The 15,117-nt window shown below is 45.3% G+C and overlaps 1 protein-coding gene across 1 annotated transcript in view; it reads right to left on the bottom strand.

Moving 5' to 3' along the window:
- ADGRB1 (adhesion G protein-coupled receptor B1) overlaps positions 1-15,117 on the bottom strand; it is a 236,052-nt gene that overhangs the window by 118,161 nt on the left and 102,774 nt on the right. Inside the window, exons 11-13 of the mRNA XM_063299720.1 lie at positions 12,797-12,865; positions 1,908-2,016; positions 995-1,138 (exon numbers count right to left, since the gene is read on the bottom strand). Coding sequence (XP_063155790.1) covers positions 995-1,138; positions 1,908-2,016; positions 12,797-12,865 — 322 coding nt within the window. The remainder of the gene's footprint in view (positions 1-994; positions 1,139-1,907; positions 2,017-12,796; positions 12,866-15,117) is intronic.

Genomic DNA, 15,117 nt, shown 5'->3' with positions numbered 1-15,117 from the left:
CTTTGTTCCTCTCAATTACTTCTGTGGAAGGGGCAGTCACTAGAGAGGGGCAATCGAGCATCCGCACCCCCGCTGAGGATCTGACCTTCTATGCGTATTTTGAATAGAGAAGAACTTTCTAAGGCTGCGCTTCCTTCCTATTTAAGATTATAGGTAATTCGAGAAGAAGTTGGATATTAACTCTGCCCCTGCAGGACAGGAAACCTTTTGGATCTTCTTCCTGCGAGAATGTGTTCCTGATTTCCTAAGAATAGACCTACTTGATTGATTGGTTGATTGATTATGTGCCATCAAGTCAGTGTCAATATAGCAGTGGTCCCTAGACAGACTTTCTGCAGGAGAATCTGCCCCAACCTGGTTCTTCAGAACTTCCAACAGTGTACCCATTACTGCTGTAACGGAGTCCATCCACCTTGCTGCTGGTTGGCCTCTTCTTCTCTTTCCTTCCACTTTTCCCAGCATTATGGACTTCTCAAGGGAGCTGGATCTTGGCATAATGTGTCCAGAATAGGATAAGTTGAGCCTAGTCATTTCTGCCTCCAGTGAGAACTCTGATTGCCTTGTGCTATGATCCACTTGCTTGCTTTCTAGCTATTACTAACAATACATTTTTGCTCTTCCATTTGGTCCAAAAGGGTTGCACTGAGCTGCTCAAGAAAATACTTTGCCATAAGTTTGGGCGACTTGCTATTTTGATTTACATTAGTGTTTCTCAGCCTTAGCAACTTTAAGATGTGTGGACTCCAACTCCCAGAATTCCCCAGCCAGCATGGGGAATCAAAGTTGCTGAGGTTGAGAAACACTGATTGAAAGAAGAGAAAGCTAAGAGTGCTCCAAGTGCTTGGATCAGTTTGGTGAACTGGTCCAAGGGTGAGTTCTCCTTAATAAGTAAATAAGCAGAAACAAAACGATGTAACAAGAAATGCTGACAGTTTCCAAAGCATAAAAGGATTGCATTCCACCAGGAAACCCCACCTGCCCCAATTAGTCTCACCTGAGACTCCTGTGGAGAAGATACTTTTGGATATGGTGACCTTGTCTTCTGCATTGCGGGCCCAATCCACCATTCCTCGCCAGCCTTTGATAGGGAAAGTGATAGCTTTAGCTGACTTGACAGGCAGCTTCTGGATACTGACAACTTGAGTGAAGAGAGAAGAGAAAGAAAGAAGGAAAGAAGGAAGGAAGGAAGGAAGGAAGGAAGGAAGGAAAGAAAGAAAGAAAGAAAGAAAGAAAGAAAGAAAGAAAGAAAGAAAGAAAGAAAGAAAGAAAGAGAAAGAGAAATTCAGACACCAATTATCCAGGTACATAATGAATAGCTGAAGCAACGGGAACAACAGTCATTCTGATCAAGGATTGCACTGGCCAGAGATCATCCGATACTTATAATCAGTAAGGATGGATGAATCAGCCAGAATCATTCATGTATACATAAAATGTTGAAGAACATTTATATGCACTTTAATAGCCATTTCCCTGCTCTGCATTTTTGTATGCACCAATATGTTTTTATTCATCTTGCTAGTAGAAATCCCACATGGGTGCGGGGGCAGTTAAATCCTTTCAAGCCATTATTATATTATTATGTGTGTTTTAACACTGTGTTCTGTGCCATCAACATTATTATATTTTATTATATTTAATGTTTTTAATGTAAACTACCTGGAGAGGCACAAATAAAATCAGCTGGAGTTCCATCGGCATCTCTTTTCCCATAAACACAAACTGGATTAAAAAAAAAACACCTCATTCTTGCTTGGCCTCAACTTGCCCTGCATCTGAGAAGCAAATCAATCCTTCCTCTCTAAGTCCTCTTTGGATGCGGGAAACAGATCTGCCTGCTGTCCCCAGTGTTTGGATCCTACCACTTAGAAGCAAACAGGGCAAGATGGATTGCTCTAACTACTCACCCAGATTATCAGTCACTTGATAGGAATCCTGGAAATCTTTCATGCGAAAGCCAATGACGTCAATGAAGTCCTCAAGCAGCCTGAACAGTTCCTTGGCATTGGGCCCCATCTGCAAAATTGGAGAATGACCTCAGTGGAACATGGCAGTTGGCAACCCAAGGACATACATACACCGCCACAGGGAGACCGAAGTGGGAAAACTCAGAGGAAAAAGGGCTGTTCCTTTCCCACTGCTACTGTGCATGGCAAAACTGGGAGATGCACAAGGGCCAGAGGGGGATCCTGTGTCCTGGGTTGGCAGATTCAGAGGGGAAGATTTAAACAAGTTCATTTTTTGTTCAGATGGAAAGCTCCTCCCCATCTCGAGTCTGGCCCCTGTGATCAGAAGACCAAGGATCAATGGGACCACTGGGAATGCCATTTTCTACCTCCCAGTGATAAAATCTATGTAGCAACACATCACTTGGCCACATCTATCATCCAGAGATGGAGGAGCTGTAAGGAGCTTGCTGTGGAAGGAAGGAAGGAAGGAAGGAAGCAAGCAAGCAAGCAAGCAAGCAAGCAAGCAAGCAAGCAAGCAAGGAAGGAAGCAAGCAAGCAAGCAAGCAAGCAAGCAAGGAAGCAAGGAAGCAAGGAAGCAAGGAAGCAAGGAAGCAAGGAAGGAAGGAAGCAAGCAAGCAAGCAAGCAAGCAAGGAAGGAACTAAGGAAGGAAGGAAGGAAGGAAGGAAGGAAGGAAGGAAGGAAGGAAGGAAGGAAGGAAGGAAGGAAGGAAGGAAGGAAGGGGCAGTTTCTTCAAGGTTCCTCAACTGGAGGGAGCATGAAAGCACATGAATAGGAACTTTGTAATGAAGAATTAACACCAGTGCTTATTTTTTTCCTCAGCCCTCCTCCTTTTCTTTTTTACTATCTCACATTTTACATTATAAGCACGATAGCAAGAATTTTATTATTGATGCGGATCTTCTTCCTCAGCTGGGGGCACCGCGTTTTCCTAACGGAGGAGCAAAGGAAAAACAAAATGCTTCCAATGAAGTGCATACAGAAGGAGAGACCAAAGATTTCCAATTCTCCAGCTGGGTACCCTAATCAGCCAATTGCTGGTAGTGCTTCATGGGGCTTCTTTTACAAGGGAAGTGCGAAGATGGGTGGATGCACCATAGGGATGGGAAATGGAAGAGGGCTTCTGGGTTTGGATGGGGCCATGGAACGGCCTCCCTCCAGACTGGCTTAGAAACATTCTTCCATTAGGCTCTAGTGTTAGAAAGGGTTGACAATCAGATCATTGATGTCCAACTGCATTTGCACAATCCATTGAACCTGGTTATGGAATTAACCCATTTTCTGCTCTACCCCAACACACCGAACTGTCAGCTCAGGGGAGCTTCAGCTGCCCCAATTAAACATGTTGTGTTAACTCAGCTGATGAATCCAGCTCACCCGATTCCCCCAGGTTTGCCCAAGAGCCCCACTCGGATGAAAAGCACAGATATGTGCCACGATGGGTCAAAAACTTTTCCTTTGAAAATGGGGTCAGACAGCTGTATAAACCAGAACCTTGGAGGCTTCTCTTTAGTTTCCTGCATCTCACAGTTGTAGAGTTTTGTTTGGAAATGTGCTGAAAAGATTTGAAGCTGTGCCACCAAGCTACCTTTGATGATATTGATAAATGGTGATATTGATAAGCTTCCAGGCATCGCATTGTCTCCTTGTCTACACGTTTGGTTTTTAAAAAGGCAGCACATTTTTTCCATCTCTTTCTCCTCTTACATCTGAAAGAAACCCTAGCAAATATTTTCTGCAAAAAGCTTAGCTTTTTTTCCCCCCCTCAGCATCTCAGGCCTCTTTGCAGCACAACGGACTGCAATTGTGCTCCTAGTTGTAAGTGAAGGTAAGTGGGATTTTTTAAAAGTTTCTTTCCCTCCTAGGAAGGGTGACCCTGTCCTGCAGCCAGTTGGAGTTGGCCATGCAATGGCATCGCTAAAGAACAACAACAAAAAAGCTTGTTCAGAAGGAAGGCATGTTCTGATGAATGACTGCTTGCACAGGATTTGTGTTTGTGTGGCTCCAGAACAACAACAAAACAAGCTTGTTCAGAAGGAAGGCATGTTCTGATGAATGACTGCTTGCACAGGATTTGTGTTTGTGTGGCTCCAGAACAACAAAAAAAAGCTTGTTCAGAAGGAAGGCATGTTCTGATGAATGACTGCTTGCACAGGATTTGTGTTTGTGTAGCTCCAGAACAACAACAAAACAAGCTTGTTCAGAAGGAAGGCATGTTCTGATGAATGACTGCTTGCACAGGATTTGTGTTTGTGTGGCTCCAGAACAACAACAAAACAAGCTTGTTCAGAAGGAAGGCATGTTCTGATGAATGACTGCTTGCACAGGATTTGTGTTTGTGTGGCTCCAGAACAACAACAAAACAAGCTTGTTCAGAAGGAAGGCATGTTCTGATGAATGACTGCTTGCACAGGATTTGTGTTTGTGTGGCTCCAGAACAACAACAAAACAAGCTTGTTCAGAAGGAAGGCATGTTCTGATGAATGACTGCTTGCACAGGATTCGTGTTTGTGTGGCTCCTGGTGACTTTTAACCATTCCTAGCCCAGCAGCTTAACCCCTAGACCCAATTTGCTCTCAGTTCTGTACCAACTTAACAGAATGAAAAGCTACTTCTAAAAGCTGCTGAGATTGTGATTTGACATATGAAAGAAGAAGAAAGTATTCTGGTGCCCCAGCTGTCAATGGTGGAAGAAACTGTGCTTCGTAAAAGGTGTGCCATCTCTCTGTAACACCCTCTCCTTCCTTGGTATATATAATTATTATTATTATATCGTAGTAATTATTCATTATTATTGTTACTGTTATTATTACACTAAACAATGGATAAACAGGAGAACACTGTATTTCTACAATGCTAAAATATAGACAATGCCAAAACTTAATTGGAGGAGGGGGGATACAATCTTTTTCAGGCTGAGAATCACACTTGGCTTTGCGTGGTGTGTCAAGGGCCAGAAGGCAGAAGAGCAAAACCAAAATTACAATGTTGTTCACTTTTCCTTTACGCTGCACTGAATTACAGCTGATACAACAATGCCTCATGTCCTTTGTTGCTTTCCCTTTCAGCCAATGGAATACTAGTAATCAACTGCAATTCTTATAGAGATTCTGGGGCTCTATCCAAAGTTCAGGGGAGGCATTCAGTACGTGTCCCAAGTGTCTCAGTTTCATTTCCACTCCTTGAATAACTGACCATCAAAAAGAGAACCAAATCCAACACAAAAACTTGTGTCGTTTCTGCACACAATCATCCGTAGAAGCTTGTCCCCTAAAGGCACTGCGGTTCAGCAGTTGTGAAAATCCTGGGTGAATTAAAACCACAGAGTTCCCAGTTTAAGGCTCAGTTCCTCCTCAAAATCACCAGATTAATCTGAAATGTATTTTTATAGCCAAAGGCCAGCCAGAAAAAAAACGCTTAACGATATTGAGCAATAATATAAAAACAGTAAATTACTTATTAGAGGATACACCAACTTTATCTGTACACACACAAAAGCACACTTTATACACATTTATAATCTAAGATCAGGCTAAGACAAACAAGATAAAAATTAAATTTGATCTGCTGATAGTCTATGTAACGGTTGCCTATTCTAAAACACCATCAGACTCATGAGCAGGATCACAAAGATATCTGATTTATTAAAGAATAGTATGCAGGATCACAGAGAAAGCTGAGAATGATGAAAGTGCGCCAAATTCAAACTAAAAACCCTCGGTGCAAATGAAATCCCTCCCCCCGTAGAATCTTCCCAGGTCACAATCCCAGGTGCTCCTAATGGCTTCTGATGGTCTGTGGGAAAAGTCCTTGAGCAGAGCACATAACCCAAACACATTCCATTGAAATGAACATAGATACAAGGACTTACAGCAGCTCCCTCCCAAACAGAAACGCGCGTCAGCACCATGGCATGTGAAACGTTACGATGTACACTGCACATTGAAACAGTGAACATGACATACTGCCCCCCAAAAGAAAGAAAACACTAAGAGGCAGGCTTTAAAGGGTAAGCCAAGTGGAAATGGTTAACTAAATCAGGAGCATTAACGTGGCGAGCAGGCACCCATTCAGGATGAGGAAAGTGTTTCCAGCGGATCAGATACTGGAGGATGCCTTGAAGCTTGCGAGAATCAACGACCTCCTTGACTTCAAAGTGCTGTTGGCCGTCAATCATGATCAGAGCAGGAGGTGGAGGTTGGGGATGCCAGCAGGAAGAATGGTGGCTTGAGCAGGCTGCAATGGAGAACAGGGTGCAAGCATTTCAAATTGTGAGGCAGGTCCAACTTAACAGTAACTGGATTGATAAGACCAACAATAGGGAAAGGACCAATGAACTTGGGAGCAAGTTTTTTAGAGGGTTGTGGGGACTTGATGAATTTGGTAGATAGATACACTTGATCCCCAATCTTGAAATCGTGTTGCACAGACCGGTGTTTATCGGCTTGAAACTTGTAAGCAGCCTGGGCATCAGCCAAAGCCTGTTGAATCACCGGCCAGGAATCAGCAAGCTTAACAGCCCAGTCAGAGGCAGAACAGGATTGGGGAGTGGGTTGTGGCAGCTCAGGGATGGGAACAAAGTTATGACCAGAAACCACGTGAAAAGGGGTTTGCCCGGTACTCTGATGGACAGCATTGTTGTAAGCCGCTTCAGCAAAAGGCAGCAAGTCCACCCAATTGTCCTGATGGTAGTTAATGTACGCTCTAAGGAATTGTTCAAGGGTGGAGTTCTCAGTAGATCCGTCAGTCTCAGGATGGGATGACGTGGACAGTGCTTGTTTGGTGCCAATCAATCTTAAAAATGACTTCCAGAACTGGGAAGTGAACTGTGTCCCGTGGTTGCTGACCAAATGGGAGGGGCTACCGTGGAGATGGTAGATGTGGTGGAGAAACAGGTGGGCCAATTGTGGGGCCAACGGGATGGACGCACATGGAATGAAATGGGCTTGCTTGGAGAAAAAATCCTTTACAACCCAGATGACAATTTTTTTCTGACTGGGTGGTAGGTCTATGATAAAATCCAGAGAAATCTCATCCCAGGGACAGGATGGGCTGGCCACTGGCTGTAGAAGCCCCTGTGGTTTTCCTCCTTTTCGCTTTGACATGGCACAAACAGGACAGGAAGCAACATAGTCTTTTACATCACGCCTTAAGGTTGGCCACCAAAATTGATGGCGAACCAAATGCAAGGTTTTGACAAAACCAAAGTGTCCAGCAAGTTTATCATCATGGGAATGCTGCAAAACATCAGCTCTTAAAAATTCAGGCACATAAAGGCGGTGTTCCACCCACGCCAGACCGTTTTCAAAAGAAACATTGTCTCTATTAGCTAGCAACCAAATGTCAGATTTCAGCGCCTGGAGAAAATCCTTCTGTAACTGCCAAGGAACTTGCATTTTCTGCTTCCCAGCTGGGGCTGGGGGCGGGGTTGCCTGCGCACAGGTCTGGCTCTGAGTGACAGCAACCAAGCCCAGTTGTGGTTCAGTGAGAACAGTCCCAACTATATCTGCCACGTGTTCAGAGTCCTGGGGGAGACGTGACAAAGCATCAGCCAGAAAGTTTTTCTTTCCCGGAATAAACTTTAATTGAAAGTTAAAGCGACTGAAAAACAGCCCAGCAAATCTGTTTAGGACTGAGACACCGGGGGGTGCGGAGGGCTTCCAAATTCCCGTGATCGGTCCAAACCTTGAAAGGCATTTAGCGCCTTCCAGGAGGTGATGCCAGGCTTCCAAAGCGGCTTTTACAGCAAAAGCCTCTTTTTCCCAAACATGCCACCAGCGTTCAGTTTCAGAAAATTTTCTGGACAAATAAGCGCAGGGTTTCAAGTGATTTTCAGAATCTCTCTGTAACAATATAGCCCCAACTGAGGAGTCAGAAGCATCAACTTGGACCACAAAGGGGCATTCAGGATCGGGGTGCTGTAAAATAGGCTCAGCAGTGAAGAGGGTTTTTAACTTCTTGAATGCTGCCTGGCATTCAGGCATCCAATTCAGCACTGCCCCAGGGTTTTTCACTTTGCGTGTCTCCCCCAAACCCTTGGTATGGAGTAAATCAGTAAGGGGCAAAGCAATCTCAGCAAACCCCTGGATAAATTGGCGAAAGTAATTACTGAACCTTAGGAAACTTTGCAATTGCCTCCGGGTGCGGGGACGTTCCCAACTTAAAATCGCCTGAATTTCTTCAGGGTCCATTTCAATGCCCTTGTCAGATACCCTATAGCCTAGATAGTCAAGCTGGGTCTTGTGAAACTGACATTTGGAAAGCTTGGCATAAAGCTTGGCATCTCTAAGCTTACTTAACACCTGTTTGAGAAGGCGTTCGTGTTCCTCCTCAGATTCAGTGTAAATGAGCACATCGTCCAAATAAACCAGGACCTCTTTAAACAAATGATCATGTAATACTTCAGTAATCAATTGCATGAAGACTCTGGGTGCCCCTGCTAACCCAAAAGGGAGGACTTTGTACTGAAATGAACCCAGTGGACAATTAAAAGTGGTTTTCCACTCATCTCCAGCTTGTATGCGGATGTGGAAATAGGCTTCACGAAGATTGAGCTTGGAGAAAATCTTGCCCTTAGACAAGTGAGCTAACATGTCCTTCATGAGTGGCAGAGGGTATTTGTTGCAAATTGAGATGGAATTTAACCCCCGATAGTCTGTACAGAGTTGAAGCATGCCATCTTTCTTTTCCCGGAAGAGCACAGGTGCCCCAACTGGGGAATTTGCAGGTTCAATAAACCCCCTTGACAGATTTTTGTCAGTAAAGTCCTGTAATGCCTCAAGCTCCTTCTGAGTCATTGGATAAATTTTTGGCTTGGGCAATTGAGCATTGGGAACCAACTCTATTGCACAATCAGTTTTCCGATGGGGGGGTAGCTGATCTGCTTCCATTTCCCCAAAGACGTCTGCAAAGTCTTGGTATCGATCGGGCAAGCATTCTAAACGTGCCAAACTAGGGCGTGGCATGGCAATTGCAACCCCCGCACTTGAAGATCTCTTCGCAGTAGGGGCTTGGTAAAACTCATCCTTAAAAGTCAGAGTTCTGTGTTCCCAATTTATATGTGGGCTTCGATAGGTCAACCAGGGAATCCCCAGAATTACCAAGGGGTTGCCAACAGGTGCCACTATAAATTTTAAAGTCTCACGGTGGCTGCCCATTTGCATTGCCACAATTCCAGTGAAATGGGTTGCCGCCGCCCCCCCTGCTGTTGAACCATCCAACTGTGTGAAGATCAAAGGCTGCTGGAGGGGGAAGGTAGGCAGATCCAAAGCAGCAACCAGATCAGGGTGAATCAGACACCTGGAACACCCAGAGTCAACTAAAGCCCAGACTTCTGTAGTCTTTGTGCAGGAGCCCAATTTCACTTTTACTGCTAAAGTGGGACAGTCAGCACTCACCATAGCATCTTCGTGCCCATCCTCTTCCACCTGCCCACAGGCGCTCTTCATGGCAGGTAGCTGGCGTTTTCTGCCGGCTCCTTAGAGTCATCTTCAGCCTCTCCTGAGAAGAATACTTCCTCAGCATTGGCTGCCCCCTTGGCTGCTGTCATCTGCTACGAGGGGAGGGCAATTTGGCCGGCAGCTTGCCCGCTCGATCTCCAGCCTTGGCTTTTGGGCAATCAGCTGCTCGATGCCCTTCCTTTCCACATCGGAGACACTGACCCCTTGCGTAGCGCCGATCTCTGTCCTCATCCCAGGCTCTATAGCCTGGCCGGGCAGCAGTAGCAGCACTTCGGGGGCCCCTCATGGTGGCTGGTTGTTTTTCAGGTCGTTTGGTTTGCATGAAGGTATGCTGGGCATGCTCAGCCTTGCCGGCCAGACAGATCCATTCATACAATGTCTCTGGGTCGTCTCTACACAACGCCCACAGCAGGACGTCCCGGTTGAGTCCCTCTTTAAACCGTTCTATTAAGGTTGACTGAGACCAGTTGGGGATTTTCCCAGCTAAAGCCTTAAACTCCAGGGCGTAATCAGCTACAGACAGTTGGCCCTGGGTAAGATCCTTCAGTGCCCTTTTAGCTCTTGCCTTGGCTAGAGGATCCTCAAAATGCAGCTTTAACGCCCACAGGAAGTCCTCAAAATACTCAAGCTCTGGGGAGTCAGCCTCACTTAATTGAACATACCAGTCAGCTGCTCGTCCCTTCAACTTGGTGGCAATGGCAGTTATTTTAGCCTCTTCAGAAGGGAAATATGCTCCAAACTGCCTCATGTAACTTTTAGCATTAGTGAGAAAGAAAGATAACTTGGTTGGATCCCCATCAAACTTGACAGAAAAGTCTTTCACCCCTACTCCTGTTGGAGCTGAATCAGTGGCTGCTTGAGTGGTTGGGCCCCAGGTTACAGTAGTTCTCCCTCCTTGGGGTGGGGACACTGGCGGTCGAACTCTGCGGGGTGGGGATTCATCCCGGCACCGTCTCCGGCCCCGCTCCGCCGGCGGTCCGGGTGGGGGGATGGGGGATGATTGCGTGGAGTTGGAATCTCCTTCGCGCCTCCCCTCCCCCCCCCACATGATAGAGACAAGTTTCTTAACATGTACTCCATCGATTCTATTTTGGCCTCCACCACTCTTAGCCTTTCAGGGGTTTGAGATTCCTCCCTCCCTCGCGTGTTAGGCTGTCTCCCTGTTGATACTGTGGTAGATTCTACATTTGGGGTCAGCAGGAACCGATACTTCCAGGACGCCTGGGACGTCCCTGGCTGGGGTTCTCCCATTTCATCCCAGGTGATCAACTCTGCGGGCGATTCGCTGGGTGCCGTTTGCTCTGGTTCTCTCCCATTGTCAGATTCCTCCACCTCAGGGCTGGAACTTGAATCCTGCTGGAAACCTGAAGGTTCTGGGGTGAGGCTCAGTTCTCTGCTCTTGACCGTTGACTCGGGCATCAAGCCAGTCGGTTCCTCAAGTCCCCCGGTCATGAGCTTGGACTCGGCCATCGTTAACTATTTTCCCTCACAAGAAACTAATCTTGGTAGGAGCTAACGGTACAACTTTGGTGATTCTCAGCTTTATGTAATGGTTGCCTATTCTAAAACACCATCAGACTCATGAGCTGGATCACAAAGATATCTGATTTATTAAAGAATAGTGTGCAGAATCACAGAGAAAGCTGAGAATGATAAAAGCATGCCAAATGCAAACTAACAACCCTCAGTGCAAATGAGATCCCTCCCCCCGTAGAATCTTCTCAAGCCCACAATTCCAGGTGTTCCTAATGGCTTCTGATGGTCCGCGGGAAAAGTCCTTGAACAGAGCACATAACCCAAACACATTCCATTGAAATGAACATAGATACAGAGCTTGGCACAAGGTTTCACAGCAGCTCCCTCCCAAACAGAAACGTGTGTCAGCACCATGGCATGTGAAACGTTACAATGTACAGTGCACATTGAAACAGTGAACATGACAGTCTAGTGCCGTGTTTCTCAGCCTCAGCTGCTTTAAGATGTGTGGACTTCAACCCCCAGCATGCTGGCTGGGGAATTCTGGGAGTTGAAGTCCACACATCTTAAAGCTGCTGAGGTTGAGAAACACTAGCTTAGTGGCCTGCATGTTATCTGGTGTTTGACATTCTGCCACACACAGTTTTGCAACACTGTGTACAATAAAGTCATTTTTATATGATTTACCATACTCTGCAGACTCTCCTTCCTGCTGCAAAGAGTCAGGATGGTGGCCGTGATAGTACGATCAAAGTTTTGCCTGTGCATCAAAAACAGGCAAAGCTTCAATCACACCATCACAGCTGCCATGTTGACTTTTCTGAACACACCCTGTGGACACCCTGGGCAGTAGGGAAACATAAAAGTACTTTGACCAACCTGGAAAATACAGCAGGAGCATCATGATGTGATAATCTCTGTAGAAGATACACTAGACTATAACATGGGAAGCACTGGATGGCACATTCCTGACCAGGGATTTTTTAAAAACCTGCCCTGCATAGAAAGTGCATCAAATCTTAATTTTGTAAATCAAATTCACTTTTGTTTTGAAAATAGAACAAGCAACAGAGAGTTGGCAGGTTCTGCTTGGAGGTCTGTAAACCACTTTCATCTGGAGCTCATCTCTTGTTGAGGATCTACATCACCAGATGACTTTCTCAGTCAGGCCCTTCTATTCTATTCTTCTCAAATTCATTACTCTACTTTAATATGGCTATCATAAGGAACATGGAGAAACATAAATACAAAAGCAGGGTAGATTCTGAATGACATGTCCCAGCATTTCTCTCCATGGGCCAGACAACCAGGAGTCTGGTATTGTTACTCAGTGGCATCACGAAGAGCTGGGTAGGGGTGAATATCAGCTACTTGGTGGATGGAGCATCATGACACAAGCCCAGCCCCTTTAGCGCATACGTCACCATCGCATGGGCATTCCAAAGGGGCAGGATCCTCCTTTTGACACCCTGTATGTGTAATGTTATGTGGGAATGACCTTGGGAGACAGGAGGAAGAGTGTGGACTAGACAACCAGCATGTCAAAGATGTCTCAGCCCACAGAAGGTGGGAGGGCATGGGAAGCATTTCAGAAGGGACCCTCCCTAGTTTTCCAGAGAGTAAAAGGAAAGGAGGGGAGAAAGACCTTCAGTCTTGCAAAAATTTGTCAATGTAGCCTTACAATAAGATAGAGCTAGTACTCGTAATTTAGTTGTGCTCCTTGTCTGGACTACCTCGAAGAGCTAACACTATGCCACTCAGCAAACACACACTCCCCATGGATGCTACTGCCTGTTAAAATGCCAGACATAATAAACTCCAAGTGAGTTGCCCATCCTCCCTCCAAGCAATTTCCAAAAGCATTTCTGACAGGAAGCAGAAGATTCACATACCAGCTGAGCCTCTTCCCACTTGTCCCGGTTGTCTTCTGTCAAGATGTTGCTAATTACCTGGACAAAGTTCTGGGAAGGAAAAACAGAAACCAAGTGGTTTCATCCATGAAATTTGCACGTTGTAATATGCTATTCCTTGATCAGCCCTTTCTAATCTTCCCCAGCCTAAGGAGGAGAAACAGAGGAAGACCTTTATTTCAGAGCCATTAATTAGATCATTACGAGGAAGCCAGAGAGGAAGGCAATCCATTGGGAAACCTTTAAACTTTTAAGGCAGGCAATCAGGATTTTCCCCCCAGGACTGAGAGGCAGATGCTCTGGATGCCACTGAGAAAAGGACAATCCAAGGACGTTTCTCAGTTCTGCCAAAGCATTCAACCAGAAGTGGTTCATCCATTGTTGCACCTGATCTTTTATTTTACCTTCACTGTCCAAGGGTGCATTCTAGCATTTATGGAGGCAGGCAAAGAAGGGGTGAATGTGGATATTCTGAGAGGCACGAGGAATTAATTTCACTGTTTCCCCCCACAATTACTGGGTCTTGAGAGGCACTACGGTGTCTAAATGGCAAGGCGGTACTTGGGTTTGGAAGTGTCACACCCTGAGCAATGGATTATCCTACTGAGTGCTCAGGTGTCTGGAAAACTACATGTCCCAAGATTATTTTAGAACAAAAACATCTGTTATTTCAGCATCCCAGGCATTAAAGATGAGCTGAAACCTCATATAGAGTCTTCCCCATGTGGTTGCTGGCATCACTATTACCACCACCACTTCTTTGGAGGAAGGAAGAAAATGTGGCAATGGAGAGACCTGCTAAGGATGGAAGAAAAAAAGAATTCTAAAGAAGGATTTGCGTTCCTGGTTATTCTTTAAGAGTGCAAGAAGCCTTAAGTTCATCGAAATTCCAACCCCACCATGCTGTCAATTTGTCACTGTTAACCTTCTGAAGATGAGATTCCATCAGGGGCTTTTTTAGCAGCAAAGCATCTACTGTTCAAGGCACTAATGGGAATTGACTGCATGGGTGTGCACATTCCCTGATCAATACACCCCTGTCCTACTTCCTTACTGGTGCTCTGAGAGTCGAAGTCCACACATCTTAAAGTTCCTGAGATTGAGAAACACCGCTCTAATCCCTTGCTATCCATCCTGTAAGTCCTGGGAGGTGAGGGGCTTGCTAATTGCTGATTTTTCAGTGCAGATCAGCTAGACTTTTATCAAACCCTTGTTGAGGTTTTCCTACTAATAGATTAAGACTGCTATTGTGCCTAATCATTTTGGCCGGGTTAAAAGGTTATATTAGATTGTCTCCTCTCACGTGCTTCATGCAAATCACCTGGGGGGGGAGGAAACCTGCCCGGACTTGTTCTCACTTCCTCTTTTTCTCTCTGCCGGCAATGTAGGCAAGCAAGGCTTGCTCCAAAGGGAGCTAAGTCCTTTAAATATGTTTTGTTTTTTGTTTTGCTTTCTGTAAATAAATTATTTTTATAGAAATGCTTGGTGTGTGACTTTTTTGACCTCTCCTGGGCTAAAGGCTTTCCCAGCATCTGCCAACAACCCTGCCATTTCTTCCTACATGTGTTTGCTTGCAGAGGTATCTGAAAAATTGGAGGCTTTCATCAACATGATGAATGCACCATGCTTTCATGATGCAAGCTCTACCCCTTTTGTTTGTATGTGCAACTTCACAGCGCTTTTACAAAAGGGGAGAAGCTTGCGTTGTTACAGTGCAGTGCTCCTATTTTCATCGCCCCACCCCATTCCTCTGTTTCCCTGCAGACATAGCTACGAGGGAGGGCATGGGTAAGAGAGTGATAATTGTGCATCCATTGTTCGTATTTATATTTTTTATTGTTCTTCCTGTTGTTTTTCATTGTTGTGAGCCACCCAGAGTCACATATGTCAGATGGATAGCTATACAGATTGAATAAATAAATAAATACATAAATAAATCAGTATTGTGACATTAATTCCCAGCATTGCATTCGTGGCTCTGAGAGACAATAAAAATAATGTCTCAGCACTGACTTGGGCTGCAGTGGGACTACTGGTGCACTCCAAATCATAAGTGCACCCATAGGCATCCCAGGGTCCTATCAAAATTGTGTCTTATGGACTGAGTTCACACAGTATGACATAATTATTGAAATCAAATGGGTTGTATTTGCACAAAATCCTGAGCTTTGACGAACGGGTTAAGTTTAAAACTAACCAAGTTTAGCATGATCTGAATGCTGCCACTCAGCCACATTTGCATACCCATGCACCCATGCGCCTTGGTCAGATGTGAATGAACTTCAAACAGTATAAACCCCTGC

This window comes from Candoia aspera, chromosome 3, assembly GCF_035149785.1.
Source record: "Candoia aspera isolate rCanAsp1 chromosome 3, rCanAsp1.hap2, whole genome shotgun sequence".
In the NCBI taxonomy this organism is placed as follows: Eukaryota; Metazoa; Chordata; class Lepidosauria; order Squamata; family Boidae; genus Candoia; species Candoia aspera.
This window is presented reverse-complemented; position numbering and strand designations above follow the sequence as displayed.